Source organism: Lontra canadensis, unplaced genomic scaffold (assembly GCF_010015895.1).
Source record: "Lontra canadensis isolate GAN:19392208 unplaced genomic scaffold, GSC_riverotter_1.0 scaffold28, whole genome shotgun sequence".
Lineage (NCBI taxonomy): Eukaryota > Metazoa > Chordata > Mammalia > Carnivora > Mustelidae > Lontra > Lontra canadensis.
In genome coordinates this window covers 6,160,521-6,180,036 of record NW_022631022.1, presented here as the reverse complement: position 1 = coordinate 6,180,036, position 19,516 = coordinate 6,160,521, and the positions used below count along the sequence as shown (strand labels likewise).

Here is a 19,516-nt window from a genome sequence, read left to right as displayed (position 1 = left end):
GATCCTTGCTCTATGTTAGGTGAGTTTTGCATGAACTGAGACATGGTGTATCTGTGTGTAACACTGGATTCGTGAGGTCACACAGGCCCCACGTCATGGTACTGACATAGGCCATTGAGACAGTGGCCTCCCAATCCATATTTGTGTTCTGACTCCCAGTTCAAAGTGTTTTTTCCATAACATGGTTTACCCAAGTATTAATCAAGGCAGTGGAAGGGGTATGCTTTAAATTTGCTGAAAGGTAGGGGTAGTATTAAGGAAAGTAGAAAGCTGCTTAAATTGGAAAGAACTGGCCTAATTTTTTTTTTTTAGTAGAGCCATAATTTCTTTTAGATACTTGTTTCTCTGTAATAAAAAGGAAAGAAATCAAATGGAGGAATTACATCTGCCTGTTTATCAAATAGTTGCTGAAAATCTGACCAATGTTGAGAATAATAAATAATTGTGGGCCCTCAGGGAGCTTACCATGATATGGAAAGTTGGTTCAGAAACAGTTACTCAGTGTTCAGATTTTATGGAATACCCACTCATTCGCCAAGCCCTGTACTAGGCCCTGGAGTCACCAGGTCCTGGGTGTTGAGTACTGTCTGCGAGGGGACTAGAGGGTGTGACAAACATGCGAGTCATGAACAAAGGATAGGCTTCCCCAGGGTGGAAGGGTAACTTTTTCGGATGCCATCTAGAACACTACCCTTCTCCCTCATCTACCCAGTCCTGTCCATTGTGTAAAGCTGAACTTTTATCTCACCCTCAGCCCGATGTTATTCTTAACTGATTTGACCCAAAGTTTGTCTTCATCCCATGGATCCTTCTGGTCCTCTTGCCATTGTGTCTACTTTTCTTTCCCCAGTCATCTCTGCACCCAATATGGGGCTCAAACTCATGACCCTGAGATCAAGAGTCCCATGCTCTCCTGACTGAGCCAGTCATGCATCCCTCTACTTTGTTGTTGTCATTGTTGTTGTCATCGTCGTCTCAGCTTCTTGGTTACCTCTTAAAAGAATCTTCTCTCTGGATGTGGGTCATACGTGTGCTGTGACGGCAGAAGCCCACTGAATTCAGCACGAGCCTTGTTCCATCTCATTTATTCCCTGAAGCACTCAAGACAGTGTCCTGTACATTATCAGTGACGGATAAATAATTACTGATTAACTACTTATTGGCCCCCTCTCTTGCTTTCATTATAGCCATGGGTCTGGATTCTTGCTGTGTCCATGAAATACTTGTGCCCTAGATAAGTAGGTCTACATCTCAGCGTATTTGGTTGAATGTGAGAGAAGATTCTACAGAAGGTCATGAAAATGAGTCATTTGAGAAATGAAATATTGAATTGCTTGGCATCAAAAGACCTGGGGAGCTTCCTGTTTCTTTATACAAGGGAAGGGATGATGTCACAAGGAAGATAATCATTCTGTTTTATCAGAATTAGAATAACTGAAAATTGTCTTGTGTGGTAATAGAATTTATTTAATTCCTAAAGAAAAGTGTGTACTATGACCAAAACCAGTCAGTCAAATTCAAAAAATAAGTTTTACCGCACCAATAAAATGCTTACAGTCTCTTCCATGCTTGCTACAGGAATCCTAAGTACTACACATCTTTTGTCCCACCATCCTACAGTGGTAAGCATTGTCTATGCCTCAGTTAGTTTTGTTTGATGGTAATGAAGTAAGACCCCAGTAGATGTCCCCAGCTTAAGAGCCCTCCCCAACCACAGCACAACCTAGTACTGTTGTGACTGTGGATAGAAATTATCATACTAATATGCCCGTGCGTTGTGCCTACACCAATATCTGCATTTATGCCTATATGTGCGTGTTAATAAGCACAGCATATATATAATTTCCCTGTAGATAATTACATATATTTGACTATATTGTTAGTTTGTGTCAAAATGGTTATGAATTTCCTGTATTTAAGAGAATTATACTAATTGAAATCTGAGTTTAACCATAATTAGCTTGGTGTATTAGTTTACTGAGGGCAGCCATAATGAAGAACTGCAAACTGGTGGGTTAACCAATGGAAATCTATTGTTTCTGAGTTGTGGAGGCTGGAAGTCCCAGATCAGGGTGAGCTTCTGAGGGCTGAGAGCAGGGAGGGTCTATTCCAGGCCCCTCTCCTTGGCTTAGCCGCCATGTTTTACCAGTGTCTCCTCACATTGCCTTCCCTCTGTGTGTGTCTCTGTGTCCACATTTCCAAGGACATCAGTCATTTTGGATTAGGGCCCACCCTAATGACCTTGTTTTACCCTGATTATAAATATCCTGTTCAAGCAAGGTCCCATTCTGTGGTTCTGGGGGTTAGGACTTCACCATATGAATATTAGGGGGAGGAAACAGTGCAACTAATAACACTACATTGGGTGTTGTATCTGAGGATGGGTATCAGTTTTACTAGCCATCACTGTTATGACAGAATACTGTAGCATAATCGTTGTAGAAGAGGCACTCATACTTACAAAGTCAGCAAATTCTTCAGTCCTGCCATTTCTTTAAGGATCCTTACCCTTTGTTTCCCACTCTTGATTGGTTTCTGCATTTCTTTTATTTTTCCAGCTTTATCCTAAGTTTTACATTTTTTCAAAATTGTTTTCCAAGAATTATTCCAGGTCGTAGACACGGATTATACAGGCGACACTGTCTTAAAAACAGTAGTTTAAAATACTGGGCCACTCAACTGTGCTGTGAAGAGTTTACCATTTAATGTCCTCACCCATGGGACATGTTTGTTTCTTCCCTGTGCTCTTGATGAAGTAATATTTAGGTGTATAGATCTAAATTTGATTTGGTTCCATTATTTGGAAATGTAAATCTTATCCATAACTCACTGATAAAATTGGCAAGACTTTTGATTTGGCTTTAGTAAGTATTGGAAACTGGTACTCTGTCAGAGTACTTCAATTTGGTTAGTGTGTTTTTTTGTAATTCTGGTTTGATCCACGAGGCAGTTCTAAAAACTTGAGCTGACAGAAAGCAAAGCATTGATAATTACTGTGTATGTCCACTATTTTCTTTAGTAGAGTCTAGTCCAGTCCTTTCTTCTGTCACTTCTATTCTTAGCAACATATTTTAGAATTTATGTTAAACATCTATCTTTCCTCTGCGTCTTTTCTGTGAATCTGGTTTATTACCCATGCCAGATGTTTTCCCCCTGGTCATGCCTGTTGTCAATTCTGTCTTTTGATATGGTCCCTTGCAGCCTGAGCCCTTGCTAGCAGGATCATTCTGTGGGCTAGATTGAACTATAAAATCTAGATTGATTATTGGCTTTCTTGGTTGTTAATGCATGTTCATTTAGCTAACCCATAAATCAAACTGCTGATAATCTGTAGACTCAGATTTTTTTATTGTCTTAATATCTTCTGGGTTGCTCCTTAAAAATACTGATGATTCCTTTAAAAAAAAAAGTCTAGCTTAAGAAAATCTGAAAGAATAAAAATTTTTAAATAGAAAAATCATATTGCCGTCTTAGTTTATAATAGTGAAAACTTACAAGTGACTGATACATACAAAAACAAAGCTAGAGCTGAGTGAATTATGATGGCTTACACTGTAATATCATGTATCTATTTTTAAAAAGTTTCTAGAAACTGTACTATCCTGTGGGAAAAGATGATTGTGTAATTGCAATGGGGGAAACATCAGAATACAGAATTACATAGAGCGTGTCATCTCAGCCACATGAAATTAAGCATAAACAGAGGAAGATTGTCAAGATGTTAACATGGCTTATGTTTGGGTGGGGGTGGGACCATTCACCGAAGCATGGATAATGACAGATTAGGGTGTAAGCCTCCCCTTCTCCTGTGGACGCCTGTTACTGAAGAGACGTAACCTCTTAAGCCTGATGATCCAGGGCAGATAGGACTTCTCTAACTGAACTGTTGACTGACTTGTCAGAATGCAACACATGACAATTCAGTTATTAACAAAAGCCTAAACAATATATACATTTCAATATACATTTCAACAATATATAAACCCATTTTACTGCTGTGCTAACACAAGCACTATGTTCATTTTTCCATGACGTCTTCCTGTTTTAAACACACAGTAGGAGGCAGAGCCCCCTCTATCAAATCCCATAACCACAGTGTCCTGGTCACCTTACCTGGGGGACATCTCTCGTCCTTAGCATGGTGTGATGTTGAAGAGCTGGTGACCTGATGTACAGAAAGGTTTAGAATCCACAGAGGCACATAATTGGTTTTATATGTTTGCTGCTAATGATTAAAAAATGGAAAAAGAGATGTTTTAGTTCCTGCGTTGAGAAGGGAAATCCACAGTAAAGATTTATGTACCCTGCAGACAGCTGGACTTGACGACTTCTCTGTCTGAGATGGAGATCTACCAGAGGCTAGGTTGAGTTTAACTGAGACGTGGCAATTTTCAGATCTAAAATGGAGGGTGATCTTGAAATGAGTGCCCACAGAAAATGGGGACATTCTGGAAAAATCTCATCTAGTGTGTGAATGCTGGATTGGGACTGTGGTTTGACTCTGAGTCTCCAGAAACGTGTATTTCAATCAAGTTCGTTGCTTTAGTTCAGTTCTCCACACAAGTGCCAGATTTCTAGGTCTGAGCTCTAACAGAAATGCCCTTCTGATTTATGGTTCATGGATTAACATAGATAAGCCTCGAGAATATGTTTTTAATATTCCCTTTTCTCCTCAGTGTCCGCCCTTGCCAAAACCACACTCTGTTGCCTCTTTCAGTGATGGATGGTGCTGTGGGTTTGTAGTCTTGAACTCACGGGTCAGAGGTCAGTGCTGAAAACCTCCGTAGCGAAAGGGGTTTGGAGGGAAGGAGTAGGAGATTTCTCCGTGCCTTAACCGAAAGCAAGCCTGGTGGTGTGCCCTGTTGCTGTTGAGCAGCCCAAGTGCAGGCTGCTTTGGCAGACAGTTTTCAATCTAGTGGATGCTTTTTTAGCATTAAAAAACCCAAGCATGGGGCACCTGGGTGGCTCAGTGGATTAAAGCCTCTGCCTTCAGCTCAGGTCATGATCTCAGGGTCCTGGGATCAAGCCCTGCATAGGGCTCTCTGCTCGGTAGGGAGCCTGCTTCCTCCTCTCTCTCTCTGCCTGCCTCTCTGCCTACTTGTGATCTCTGTCTGTCAAATAAATAAATAAAACCTTTAAAAAAAAACAAAAAACCCAAGCATGAGAAAGGGGACCTGAGAAGGAACTCGGAGTTCTTTTCATTCATTCTTCCAGGTTCAGTGTACAACATGCTGAATATTTTTTTCCAGATCATTGCAGAACAAAGCCCTCTATTTTTCCCAAGTCAAACCCAGTCCTTCTGTACCCATCCCCATGGTGTTTGCCCTAGTGACTGAGCTTCTGTTTATCAGCGTCTGTAGCCTGGAGAATCTGCTTTCCTGGGATTTTATAGACTTGTCACCAGGCGTCAGAAACAAACAAACAAACAAACAAATAAGGGGATGAGTGTATTCCCAGTTATCCCAACAGAGAGTAAATAATTCACAGTTCTCCTCGTCTTGACCTTGACTTTCATTGTTCTTCTGTTATTCCTTGGACTTGACCTTTTATTTTTCTGTCCCATGTATTTTGGTAAATGGCCTTCAGTCATTTGAATGAGTTGAGGTCTGAGGGCTCGAAGTCAGAATTCGCTTTGGAGCCTTCTTCATCCTCTAACTTGGGAGAGGGAGCAAATAGCAGGACTGCAAGGTGGATTCCAGGGGGACTAGGATGTGGGGATGATTTATTTTGTCTCAGCAGCCACAGGGGAACAGTGACATCGCTGGAAAGCTGGTGCAGCCTTCTTAGTGATCTGAGGGAAATGAAGGCATATTCCACAGAAATAGTCTATCCTCCCAGACTCTCTATCTGTGAAATGGGGATAAAAAAAAAAAAATGTTATACTTTGTAAGCTGTTGTGCATATCAGGTGAGTCTGTGGAAGGGCCCTGGGACTCTCCGGTGCCAGATAAACACTAGACGGAACACCTCCTGTTGTTGCAATGGGGACCTGAGCTGGGGAGGGCTGGCCCTGGAGCACGGATTATGGCTGAGTGCTCCACAGGCTTAGGAGAGGAGTGGGATCCTGCACAGGGGGTGGTTGGAAGGACTAGTTTAGGAAAGCCAAGCTCGATGCTAGACTTGTAGGTTGAGTAACAGGGAAGAACTGGGTGGCTGGTGCATTTCAGACAGAGGTACACCACAAGGGCTAAAATAATGGAGGTGGTTTTGTAGGAATTGAAGATACATAGTTTTGTTAACATTTCAAGTTTGTACAGCGTGAACGGGAGAAGGCAAATGAGGGGATGGGAGGCCCTGACCCTGGGGCTGCGGGATTCGGACCTGATTAGTTGCACCTTTCACAATTGTGTGTGCATTAAAATTCTTTCTCAGCACAATTGGAACACTACGAGCACGTAGGTGTCTGCTCCGCTTCCTTGAACAGGTCTTCTTCCCAGTTCTTCTGCCCCTTATCAGCTCTGCCAGAGGTCTGCATCGGTCTGTAGGAACCCCCTAACTCCTTAGAACTTCCTGATAATCAGGCATCATCTTTAATAAAGGGCAGCTCTCGATTTGTCTGGAAGTTCTGAAATGCAACATTTTTAGATGGTACTAAGTGAGAGGTACTAAGTGCAGCAAGACTTCACTGGGAGGACATCTTTAGGACCAATGATCTCCTTCATGATGGAATTTCATACGCCCGTGCCAAGAGCTGAGTGGGAATGGGAGGGCAAATTGAAGGCATCCAACTTCTAGTTGGACTGCATACGTAGCCGATGATTGTGGCAGCACCGGAAGGTCTGGTTGTGATTTCCTAGCATTAATCTCAAGATGACAGTTTCTTCATCGGAAAATGGAAAACTCTGTCAAATCTTTTCCCCTCATTGTGTACTCCGTATTGTGGGCACGCTCTTGGGCTTCGTTCTTGGAGATGGGACTGCTGGCTGGGCCCTCCCTCCATGCGTTAAATACAGCCTGAGCCCTTCTCTGTGGTGGGTGCTTTACAGTGAGCATGGCACATGGTCCCCGCCCTCAGGGGACCTCCACGTGTTCCCGACTGATTATGGCCTGGGTTCTTTTTCTCGGCTGGAGAACTTCATCTCCTAAACCACAAGGTTAAGCTTCCATGGACCACAGAACAGGTTGTAGATGAGTAGAAATAGTAGGGCCTGCTGGGTGCTAGGTGTTTGTCCTCCGTTCATCCATATGTCATGCTATTAGGGAGGATAATTCCTAATGACTAACTTAGAAAAAAAATCTGTTCATGTCTTTCCCTGCAGTACATCTTAATTCCACAAATGTTGCCAAAGCATCCCCTGTGCGGCGGACATTGTACTAGGGCTGAGATGGTACAGTCCTTCCTGTGGGAGGACGGTGGAGGGAGGGAGACCCGGCCCAGCAAACATATCCCTGATGCCGCCTTGTGTGTGTGTCTCAGTGCGGGTGTCCTGGGGGCGGGGGAGCACCCTCCGCGGTAGCCCAGTGGGTGAAGGGGCACATGGGGCGTTTGCAAGGCAGCTCTGGGTGCCAACCCCTTGGCTGGAATTTTTATTGACGTGCCCCAACTGCTGCTGAGTTCACACCTGTGTGGGTGGTTAATCATTTCCTCTCTGTTCCTTTATCGCCTGACCTTTTAACGGTCATTCCTAGTTGAGGTATGCAGAGTCGAGCAGTGTCCTGGCTTTCCTCTGTGAAGAACTAAAGGGAGATTCTTCTGTGAATGTTCTCCTTGCTTTTCTGGTCTCCCCACTCTGGATGCCCAGGGGGAGCATGACCAGCCTGGTCTTTTTCTTTGTGGGGAGGAAATCCCATCAGCCGTGTTTATGTACCATTTGCCCTGAGTTTAGGATCAGCTGGAATTCTCGCTCCAGGGTTGTGAATGTGGGGGACTGTACGGAGAGCCTCGCTACTCAGACTCTCCTCCTGGGCTCTCACTAGTTGGCAAGAGGGAGGTGTGAGGGGCCCAGTGGGGGAGGGGCAGGTTCTTCAGGAAGGCCTGTGGCTCCCTGATGAAGCTGGCTGCAGGTGGGATGGAAATGGAATTTCATCCCTCCCCGAATGAAAGGCAGCTGGCTCCCAATGAACAGTTGCATTGACTCACCCTTGTAGATGGTGACACATGGACCCCTGGAAGTGTCTGGTGGGCTAAGTATCAGATACTGAAAGTTCTGTGTTTGAGCTGAGCCCCAAGGGCACCTGAGTACAGACAGCCCAGGAAAGCAAGATACAGGGCAAGACCCTGGTTTTTGCTTTTGAGGCACCTCTGGGGAGCTATGACCTTATCACAGGATGGCTATTTACTCATTGACTGAGCTGTTCCCCCTTCCTCCCTTGTGGAAGAGCAGTTAAGGAGTGGAAAGAAAGGAAGCTCTTTCCTGGCATTTCTAGCGGAGAGCAGAATTGTTCACTGGAGACTGTGGTGAATGATAGGCCTGTGTTTTATACGGACTTTTGGTTATAAAATGTTGCTGTTCTCAGGGCTATATTCTGCCCGGTGAGGGGAGAACAGGTACAGCCATCATTACTGGGTACAGTGGTCTTCCGGTGAGTCAGAATGGAGCCAGTGGCTAGAGGAAGACAGAGGAGAGGGGTGGTGGCCATCCTTACTTTCTTCAAGATCCGGGGTCCCTCTGAGGCATGGTAGCCTGGCTTTGTTGTCCTGCCAGCTGAGTATGATATCTCTGCTTACGGGGGAGTATGCAGGGCCCCATGGCCCCTCTCCCAGGTCGCGTCTGGGCAGAGTTAGTTGACAGGCCCCAGGGCAGGAGTCTACTTTGATGCCAGCCCTGACCCACACCACGGGGTGCACTTCTGCTCCCTGAGGCTCTTGGACTAAGGGAACCTGACCGACGTCCAGGATAGCCCGAGAGCAGGAGTTCCTTGTTCCACAAACACACTCGGCTTCATGGCTCATCCTTGGATAATTCTGCATCTCCAAAAAGCCTTTTGATTGACTTGAACAAGGATGAACACAGGAGCTGAACAGTGAACAGGGTCACTAGAAGGGGAGTGCTGTCTACGCAGGGATCTCGATCGTCTTTGCTCCGTAATGTCTGTGATCATGTCTACTACATAATAGACGTAAAATAAACAGCAAATGGAATTTTGCAGCTCAGACAGTGGCTAAATAGAGTATGCTGCTTCCAGTGTTTCTCCAACCCCTGTAGCTAAGAAGAGTAATAACAAACCCTTACCTGGTACTTTGTGCCTTTGACTTGTGTTCATAGATTTCTGTAGTAACCTTAGGAGGTTACTAGGACGAGGAAGAAACTGAGGCAGGCTGCAGTTAAACAGCCAGCTCAGAGTCATGAACCGGTAAGGCAGGAATGGAGTTGGAGCACCTCAAAGCCCTCACTGGTAAGGGCAGAGATCCGAGGGGTGGCTGCTCATCCTGGCCAATGGCGGGCATTTCTTCGGCAAGGAGGAGCCCTTGGCTGAGCTGGGCTTGTTTGTTCCAGGGTGGACTGGCCGGAGCCTGGGCAGCCTGCACTGCTGCCACCATCCTGAGCTGTTTACAGCTCCCTGGGACCGAGAAGTGTTGACTTTAAAAGGAGAATGTCTGGGTTTCACCCCTGGTTCCATTGGCTCAGCTACCACAATGGATGGCACAGAAAGGTTCCACGTTGGCCCCAGGTGACCTGCACACATAAAATCAGGACAGAAATGGTCTGAGTGAGAAGAAGTTATGAAAAGGAAAAGAATGTATCTTTTATGAACTTTATACCCTGCCTTTTAGCAAGAAACCTAAACCACAACATAAAAGGACTTAAGACCCAGCCAGCTAGCATACATTCAGATTGGGGTGAAAGGAAACGAAGGACAGGATCATAAAATAAAGACAGGAGTTAGACTACAAAGCACTTGGCTTTGAGCCTTGTTGTAGCCACACCAAAAAAGAAGGAAACCTGCTCCTCTGTTCTAGGCTCCCTGCCTAGAGAGGCAGGAATTAGCCAGAGGGTTGGAGTACAGGGAAGTGGAGGTGAGGCTCTGTTTGTAGGCTGCACTGGTGCCCTGAGAACGTCTCCCTGGAGAGGGAACAGAACGTTAGTCTTGATCATGGTGTGATTTTCTCAGGGCTTTAGTGGATGTATAGTGAGACTTCTCATAAGAGCTGAAAACACATACTCATTCTTATTTAACATATGTTCCTGTATGCTTTGGTCTTGTGATCTTTTTGCCATAAGCCAGGACTATTAACTTCTGCACGGGTCTGCTTCACAAGTAGCTCACTGTGCTGTGCGTGGGGTTAGAAACAGCTCACTGCCGTGTTCCCTGTGTAACTACGGTTAAGTCACCACGTACCTTGGTTTCAGATCTCATTGACGTTTGCCTGCGTGGATCATCTTCTTGCGTGATAAAAATACCGTGTCTTTTACATACATGCAAATGTATAACCTTGTATTTGATAAGCATCGTGACATACCTGATTATGCATGTCTAAAACACTCCCGCAAAGGAAATCATTGGTCTTGTTCCACGCTTCATGTCGGGAACACTGAGAGCCTGGAGTAAGATGGTGACACTGGAGCCTTTTAGTCTTTTGGCCACTGAGCAATCCTACGAGAGGGACTGATTTTGGTGGTTTGGTGTTTCTGTTACGTCGGCCACATTATAACATTTGAAGTGGAAGAAGAGTTGAGAACATGAGTCTCAAAGTGAATCTCCAGTGTCCCTCCTTATGCTGAATGTCTACCTTGAGCTAAGAATAGTTGTCTCCATTCTGTGGCTTGTCCTGTGAGACGTTACGAGGAGAGGACAGGGGAATCCCATGGGACTAGTTGGCCAAGCATCCAGTTTCCGCTGGGCAACTCCTTTCATGGGAGCCAGTCACACTGCTGCTCTCTGAAGAGCAGAAGGAGGAGAAATGGCAGGCCTGGGAATGAGCTTGGACCCCAGGCTCCTTCCCAGTCCAGCGCCCTTCCCTTGAACGGCCTTGCCTACTCCTCTTCTCTCACAGGCCCAGAATGGAGATCATGCACACTGAGGTGCCTGCCTCCTGGAAGGGCTCTTAGCTGTCTTGGGACTTTCTCTTGGGCCATTGTCAGGTAGACACCTTGTCTGTACAGATGCTGTGCAGATACGGAGTTCGTAGAACTACATGATACATACTTCTGGATAAAAAGCCTGAAGGGCATGAATGGGAGTCATTGCCTGTTGCTCCAATCCTGCCAGTAGGCCTCCTCAAGAGACAGGAAGATGAGTCCGTACTTGCTCTGCCAGCCCCTCCTCTCCTCTCTCTCCTGAACCTGCTACTCTGGCTACCACCTCCCCCGGCCCCCTGCCAGCTGCTGCTTACTTCAGTTCCCAGAGAGCTCCCTGCCAGATTTGGTGGTTTCTCCATCCACATCTTCTTTGATTTGTGATCAGCACTTAGCACAGGTTCTCTCTCCCTCCTGCTCGATGCACCTTATTCTGGGCCCGCCCTCTCTTGGTTCTCCTTCTTCACCTACCACTAGGCCTCCCAGCCAGTCCCTTCCTGTCCTGATTTTAGAACACTGTTCCAGGACTCCGTCCTCCCATCTCTCTCTTCCTCACTTCCCTAGATGATCTTTCTAGTCCTAAGGATTGAAATATGAGCTTCCCCCCACCCATTATGTGTCCTGTTTTGTATTTGACCCTGTTCTACTTCTCCACTTAATATACCCCCAAAGAAACTCATTAGAGAGTTTTCACCCCAAACCTGTGCCTCTAGCAGCTTCCCCCACATCAACTAGTGGCCTCTTCATTTTTCCAGTTGTTTTGGATAGAGATTTTCCTTCACTACTGTGTATGTTCTGCTTCTCTCCTTCTGCTTCCTAAATCTCTGGGCTTCTCTCCTGTGTTTCTTGTTGACCCACAGGCCTAGGTTCTGTCTGGTCTTTCTGTCTGCTCTCTGCTGTTCCATCTGCCCCTTTCTCCTCCCCTATGTGTCTTCTGTTCCCTTTTGAGCTCCAGTGTTTACGGTCTTGCTGTTATGTTCTGCGTTCAGCCCCATGTGATGGCTCTGCATTTTCCTTTGATGGACTCTCTCTTGGCTTGGCTAGAGGGACCATGAATTTGCTCTGCAGAAGGCCCAATTATTAGCCTGGGAAGGGCAGCCTTCATGAAGGGACACTTAAAATACTTCATTTTCTCAGGGAATGGAAGAGATTAACCATCCCATCCTCTCTGGTGCATTCCATAAATGGCACCCACAATAGAGTTCCAAGGTCTTTACCACTGACCATCAGTCATGCTCCTGAATCTCCATGGTTCGGGAAACCTCACAATTTTCACCAGCCCCAGAGGGATAGACTGTTCCACAATAGACTATTCCAGATCTGAGTGAGATCTCTACGTTACAGTAAATTTGTCAATTGATGTCTAGAGTTTAAGTTTTCCCCCAGAGTTGGGTAGACCCCTTCATCTATGGCTTTAAAAGTCCTTGATACTGAAGGTGGAAAATCCCTGGATATTTTGAACCTTCTGCCTTGTCAGCAATTCGGCCACTGCCCAGGCTGTAGTAATTGATTCAATTTGCAGAAGAATCCCAGTGAACACAGCTGCTGTTTATTGAGAACTGTATCTGTATCTTGACGTTTTTCAAGAAATATTTTCACAGGCAGTTCATTCGAAATGTAAGTAGAAGTTGAAATGACTTTATAGTGTTGCTTGGCATGGCTATATGTAAACGCTGCCCACGGATTCCAGAACATCTGTTTAAAAATATCCTCTGTCTCCAGTTGACCCAGTCACCTGTTGTTAGGAAGCCGGCAACCAATCAAGCATGTGAAGAAGTGACGCCCCAGGGGCACCCACGGCCTGGGCCTGGTCAGCCTGTGGCCCTCTCTGCTTCTTGGCTGCCTCATTGCTTCTTAGCATTTGCATTCTTAAGTGGGAAGGGGGCATCAAGACAGCTGGGGTTCAGCTTCACTACCTGTAGGCTCTCTAAGAGAACAAGGGATGAAAACTTGAAATTCCTGTGGATTGATGTTATTGATGCAATGCTGGGATTCTAATGGCTCCTAACTCTGAAACCTATTGTTGTGTTTGCCAGGATGACAGCCAGCTGGGCCTGTGTCAGGTGCAGAGAAGAATCCTCTCTCCTGTGCCTGAGCAAGGGGCATTTGATGGAGGCTGGCTTGGGGTTGAGGGTTAAGGTTCTGACTACGGGAAGAGAGCAGGTCATCAAAATAAGCCTTAAGCTGCCAACTCAAAGGAAATGGACCAAATTTTTGGATTTGGGTTTTAAAAAGAAGTCATTTATGAAATAAAACATAGCCTAAATCTGTATACTTGCTAAAGCTGGGCATTGGGTTCCCACTGATAACGCCTTGGGGTTTCGGTCTTTTTTTTTTTTTAATTTTTATTTTGAGGGGAGGTTGGTTCTTTTTTAAGTTTTATAGGGCTGTTACCACTGTGGCTTCTTAACTTATGGGGAAATTGAAGTAGAGCGGCCAAAGGGACTTACATAGGATCCTGGTGTTGGAGTTCGGCCCAGATGCCAAGTCTTTTAGTGTGTGGGGAGATAGAATTCTCCCCAAGGAATTCTTGCCCCGAGGAGCATTTGGAGGGCATTCATGCTTCTTGCAGTCCCTAGAAGCTGTGGGGAGAGAGCTGGGCACTGAGGCTGCCAACAGAAGGATCTTCAGGAAGTTGCTCTGGTGCCCAAGGCTCTCTAACTCTCATGCTGACGATCTCCTGCTGGAAACCCAACATAGGGAGCACCATTGAGAAGGAGTCTTGGTGAACTTCCAGGAATCATTCCTCCTCAGAAGTTCTACTTACCACTCTGTGGTAATATGGAGACTAGATGCTCTTGTTTTATTTTAAACTTTTCAAAATCTTTTAATTTGTGTTCTTATCCAAAGCATTCTCTTTAATTGCTATTTGATTGTTTTGATTGTTTAAAGCTGATTTACAGTCTAGCAGTTTTTTCTGCTAGACCGTTTTTGAATATCACCGTTTGTCTCTTTGTGTTTTCCAGACATTCTAAGTGAGAACCTACAAGTCATCTAGGAAAATGGTGGCCCTGTCCTTAAAGATTTGTGTCCGCCACTGCAATGTGGTGAAGACCATGCAGTTTGAACCGTCCACAGCTGTGTACGATGCATGTCGAGTCATTCGGGAACGGGTACCCGAGGCACAAACCGGGCAAGGTAGGCCATTGCTCAGTCACTGGCTTCTTGAAATATGATTATATGTTCTTTGCTTAGCCCCTAAAGAAACAGACGCTCTGAGTGGTACCCAAGCCCACTAGTGTGTATGTTTCAAATGAAAAGTCTTCCTAGCCTGGACGTAGGTATTTACGTCCCAAGTGAGCCTTGTGCCGACAGTGGCCATGGCTGCCACTGAGTCATCACTGTTATACCCATCGTCATGACCTTTCCATACATCAGAATTGCCCTCTACAGTTTACAAGTCACTTTTGATATGTCATCTCATTTGCCCTATAAAATGCAAATGAAGCCACTCTGACAGTTCCTGCATTTCAATACTCGGAGCCCTCTTTTCCATATACGCAGCCCAAAGAAGGCTGGAACTGCCATCAGGATGCAGGGCAAGCCTTATATTTCAGTTACTTGGAAGGGGCTTTGTAAACTTGATCTCGAGCCCTAAAGGGGGTGGGGAGCATCCATGAATCTATGTTGTGTTTCCTGTTGGTTTAAACCATTGACCACTATTGATCTACCTGTTCATAGAACTTTTATTTTCCATTGCCCTTTCTCTTCTCTCTACATTTCCTTCCTTTATTTAGTGTTTGATCGGCACTTGGGAAATTGGGATTTCTCCCAAATGAAGAAGTCTTTGCTGTGAAAATGGGCTGCAACTTAACTTAAAAATGGGAAGTGTGAGGATCAAATATTCAAAGATAATTAGAGATAGACATTGATCTTCTCAAAAAGATGTCACAAAACTGCAAAGCTTTTGGTCTAAAAGTATTATTGATATTATTTAAAACACTGTTATTTCTTCATTACCCAAAAATAAAAGTAAAGTTATCCTACATCCCCAACCTTACTCCAAATTCAGATTGTCCAATCATTTCTGGCATTTTCTTCTACTGTTTTTCTCCCAGATTTAAAAAAAAAAATTTTCTGGGTTGGAGTGCTGTTTGACTCTGGTGAAGATTAAAACCTTTCTAGATTTTGAACTTGTTTTTCTAAAAAACAACAGGAGCTCAGACCCTCATCTGGGTCTCTGGGGTTACCTTGGATCACATTCAGCAAGACAGAAGTCTTTATTGTAGTTATCTATTTGTAATCTTTAAAGATGTATTTAAGTAATCTCTGCATCCAGCATGGGGCTCATGACCCAAGATCAAGAGTTGCGTGCTCAACTGACTGAACCAGCTGGGCGCCCAAGATAGAAATCTTTAGACTGGAACAGGAAGTGATGCTGATTTCTTCCTGCCACCATGCCTTGTACTTCCTAATCAGATTAAGGGATTTCTATGGAGAACACGGAGTTTTATTTTCCAACTATATTCATAATTTATGGGGTCAGGGACAGAGGCTTCATCTCTCTGGGCCCCCCTGCTTACCTTTTGTAATGCTGTTTGGGATGATGGAGGGGTTATTCTAAGTGTAAAGACTCCATTGGCCCCTCTTGGGCTTAAGCAGTCACTTCCTTAGTTTCTCCACGGTCCCTCTTGTCTTCTTCATGGCTTCTCTGCCAGATTTTTATGTAGTAAGTGATAGGGAAAAAAGCCCATTTCAGAAATTAGAAATTTGGACTGTTCTCTTCTCAGTGTTTCTCTAAAGTGTAGACACAGTTGCTGCCCACTGGTTTTCAGAATCGAGAACCTTTCCTGTGGGTGTTGATGTTACAGCTCTGGCCTCGTTCCTCCTCTTCTGCTTTAGCCCCTTGGCTTGTTCGTGTTGTCAAAACGAAACCTGTCTGGTGCGGGCGAACGCTCCCATCCTGCCAAGTCGGCAGACTCAGGGATTGGAAGTCAGTGATGGCTTCAGTGGCTCTCTGTCTTTCACCCTCTGTTCTCTTTACCTCCCAGCTTCTGATTATGGGCTGTTTCTCTCGGATGAAGACCCCAGGAAAGGAATTTGGCTGGAAGCCGGCCGAACACTGGATTACTACATGTTGCGAAATGGGGTATGTTGTAGATGTCGTTTTTGTTGTTTTGTTCCTGTTTTTGTTTTGTTGCTTTGTCTGTGGGCCTTCTCTAGAAGCCCACATACTCTTTCGCCTCAGAGAAGAAGGGAGCTCCAACTCACTGTTTTGCTCCAAGGGAAACTTATTCCTAGTTTTGTTGTAGTTGACTTTGTAAGGGCTGCCCAGGTAGTAATGGGAAATACCAGCGCTCCAAATTCTTGAAACTCCACAGAGTAATTAAAGGCTTGGGGTTAGCGTGCTCGGCACAACATGCCATAGTTGTGCTTGGTAGCTAGGGAATAAGGCGTAGAGTCCTTCTGTAAGGATATAGGAAGTATCCTGGTGACTAATGATAAAAAGTAAGGGAAGATTGGAGGGAAAACAAAAAGATCCTAGAGATAGTCAGAGATTGAATATTATTCAGTTTTGTGTTTGTAGAAGAAATTCCATATGAGATCAAAGCATGATAACAATCAGTGACAACAAAAAAATGGCTTTGTTTGGAATTAGAGGTGTTGAGTAAAAAAGTGTTGGGTATTCTGCTCAGCTGAACTTCAAAGGTCCTGGGCTTTAGTGTGTGGAGTGCACATATCCGATTGATCAGTAATCCTTCAGGAGAGAGTGAATTATGCAGTACCAATTAATTTTCCATTTGTAATTCTATTGTTAAATGTAGTTTAAAAAAAATCTATTTACAAACCTACTACCCCTGTTTGATCTTGCCATTGCTGCAAAAACCACTTTTGTGGCATCCCACCACTCTAAAGAATTAAGGGGGGTATTATTTATTCCTTTGTGACATCTATATTAAAAATTGCTTGCAACCATAAGATAATTGGAGAAGCACACTACTGTCTTTTTCAGAGGTAAGTAGGATTTTCCCTCCGCTACTTCTCCTCAAAGCAAATCATCCACAGACCTTCAGGAAGGCATAAGGTACTTTAAGTTTACAGAGGTTAGTTTTCAAGAATTGTAAGCTATAAACAGTACTTGCTGGGGGGCAGTTTCACCATCAGATTTTAAGAAAGCTTGTTGGAAGCAATTATTTAGCACTGGGGTTTCTGTTGTAGTAGCCAAAATCTCATGAAAACTGAAGGAGGAAATCAGCGTGCTAGGGCAAATGCATTTTTTTAAAGAAAAGTGTCCAGGTTGGTTACCTGAATGAACAAGTCATGTGAAAAGTTTGTGGGGTTTTTGCTCTAGGATATTTTGGAATATAAAAAGAAACAGAGACCTCAGAAAATCCGGATGCTGGATGGATCCGTGAAAACCGTCATGGTGGATGACTCCAAGACCGTTGGGGAACTCCTGGTTACTATTTGCAGCAGGATAGGTGAGCATTCCCGTGCCGAGGTTCCAGTTTTCGTTTTGTTCATTACGCACCTGTTCTTTTTTTCATCCCCATTTGGTGACCTGCCAATCCCGAATGTGTCCTAGCCACTGACTTCTGCCCAAACCTAAGACAGGGTTGCTATTCCCTGGATAGTACAAATCCACTAATGGGCATTGTAAACACACGAAACTCTCACTGAGTCAAAATTGAGAGATTTTATTTCCCTTTCAAAAGCCAAAGGAATTTTTTTTTTAAAGATTTTATTTACTTATTTACTTTAGAGAGAGAGCACACATGCACAGGCGCGTGAGAGCGAGCGAGCAGGGGAGGAGCAGAGGGACAGAGTGCGGCTCAAGCAGACCCCCCACTGAGTGTGGAGCCAGAGGCAGGGCTGGAGCTCAGGACCCTGAGATCATGACCTGAGCCAAAATGAGGAGTCACCACCCAGGCGTCCCCCCAAAGGAATTTTTTAATTGAAAATATGTTTGGAATCCTATAATTCAGTTTCCTGTGTGTGGCTGTCTAAGTACCAGTGACATCCACTATTTCCTTGAAGACTGATAGGGACAGGCTGTGCAATAGATTACTATACAGCTTTTCTTCTTGTATCTTCTGTTCATATCCTCTGAGAACAAGTCTGTCTCCTTTCTGCATGAAGCCCTTCAAATATTTAGTCTTCTGCCCATGCGAGGGAAGACCAGTTGTTTCAACCACTTCTTGTTTGACCCTGTCTTGCCTGGTTCTGCATGATCTCTACTCTGTGCTTGTTTCTCGAAAATTAGGAGAATTGAATGTGACATTTTAAACATGGCTTAGTTTAGCTGAGAAACCTTGTTTTTGGCCAGAGTTATTGGATGTGTGCTCCCTGGGTGGCCCTCTGACCCTCACCTTTGTAAAGCCTCTTTCCGTCCTGTGCTACCAGGGACCCGTGGAGTATCTCTGCCCCCCCCCCACCCCCCTGCTGGAAGGAGTGACAGCAGCGTCATCACTGGTCATCATTACGTAATTTATATTTTTAGGAATAACGAATTATGAAGAGTATTCTTTAATCCAAGAAACGATTGAAGAAAAGAAAGAGGAAGGGACAGGGACGCTAAAAAAGGACAGGACGCTATTGCGAGACGAGAGGAAGATGGAGAAGCTGAAGGCCAAGCTCCATACGGATGATGACTGTGAGTGTCAGAAGGGAGCGTGGGTGGGGTGCAGGTGTGGCTGGACCTTACTCCCCTCCCTTCATCTCCATGAACCCCAGGCAGGAGTTTTCAGTTGGCTGTTGGTCTATGGCACTAAAAGACTTTAAGACAAAAAAACAAACCATAGTCCTATTTCATACTGAAAAAAAGTAATCTCTTAATGTCAATAGACAAATAATGTTCGCATTTCTTCTAAAAAGCTAATAATCATTTAAACTAGGGTCCAAATAAGGTTGGATGATATGACGCTTAACTGTTTTTGTCTCAAACTTCCCCTCCATCTCTCCCCCCGCCGCCCCCCTCGGAATTTCTGGGAAGAAGAAACAGATTGTTATTTGTATGGAGTTTTCTATAGTCCGGATTTTGTTGATTGTGGTGTCCTCTAGCACTGTCTCTTTTAATTCCTGAGATCTGGAAACTTGCTCAGATTCATGTGTATGTGTCTATTTTTTAAGTAAAGACTCCTCCTTATGAGGTCTTGTGTACTTCTGTCAGAAAGTTGTGTTTGGTTGTCTCTTTTTTTGTGATGTTAACAGCCATCGATGATCATTGCCTAGATCCATTGTTTCCCTAGAGGTTATAAAATGCCAATTATAGGAAAGTCCCCTTCTGTGACCACACAATTAATATTCGGAAGAGCCCTTATCTACACCCCGTGTGTCCCCAAAGTATGCCACGTGCATTCAGTTGCCCAATGTCCCCCACCCCTTCAAAGATCTTACTTCATCCCTGGTTATAAAGACCTTCCTAGACTCTTTCTTTCATTGTTCTTGCTGCTGCATTGGAAAGATGTCATCATTGTCATTAGATTTATTGATCTTCGGTGAGGCTTTCATTTCCTCTGACCCTTTCTTCATTTTTTTTTCTTCTCTGCCTCATTTGATTTCCAGTTACATACTTCTTTCCAAGTGAGACAATGGTAGACAAATCTCAAGGATTTTTAT

The 19,516-nt window shown here is 44.5% G+C and overlaps 1 protein-coding gene across 4 annotated transcripts in view; it reads left to right on the top strand.

The window, feature by feature from the left end:
* The window catches only part of TLN2 (talin 2), a 412,475-nt gene that overhangs the window by 203,827 nt on the left and 189,132 nt on the right, over nt 1-19,516 (top strand). For all 4 annotated transcript variants that reach the window (XM_032864802.1, XM_032864799.1, XM_032864801.1 and 1 more), the window contains 4 exons: nt 13,924-14,095; nt 15,949-16,046; nt 17,250-17,379; nt 18,399-18,551. In XM_032864802.1, the coding sequence (XP_032720693.1) occupies nt 13,960-14,095; nt 15,949-16,046; nt 17,250-17,379; nt 18,399-18,551 (517 nt within the window). In that variant the 5' untranslated portion in view covers nt 13,924-13,959. The remainder of the gene's footprint in view (nt 1-13,923; nt 14,096-15,948; nt 16,047-17,249; nt 17,380-18,398; nt 18,552-19,516) is intronic.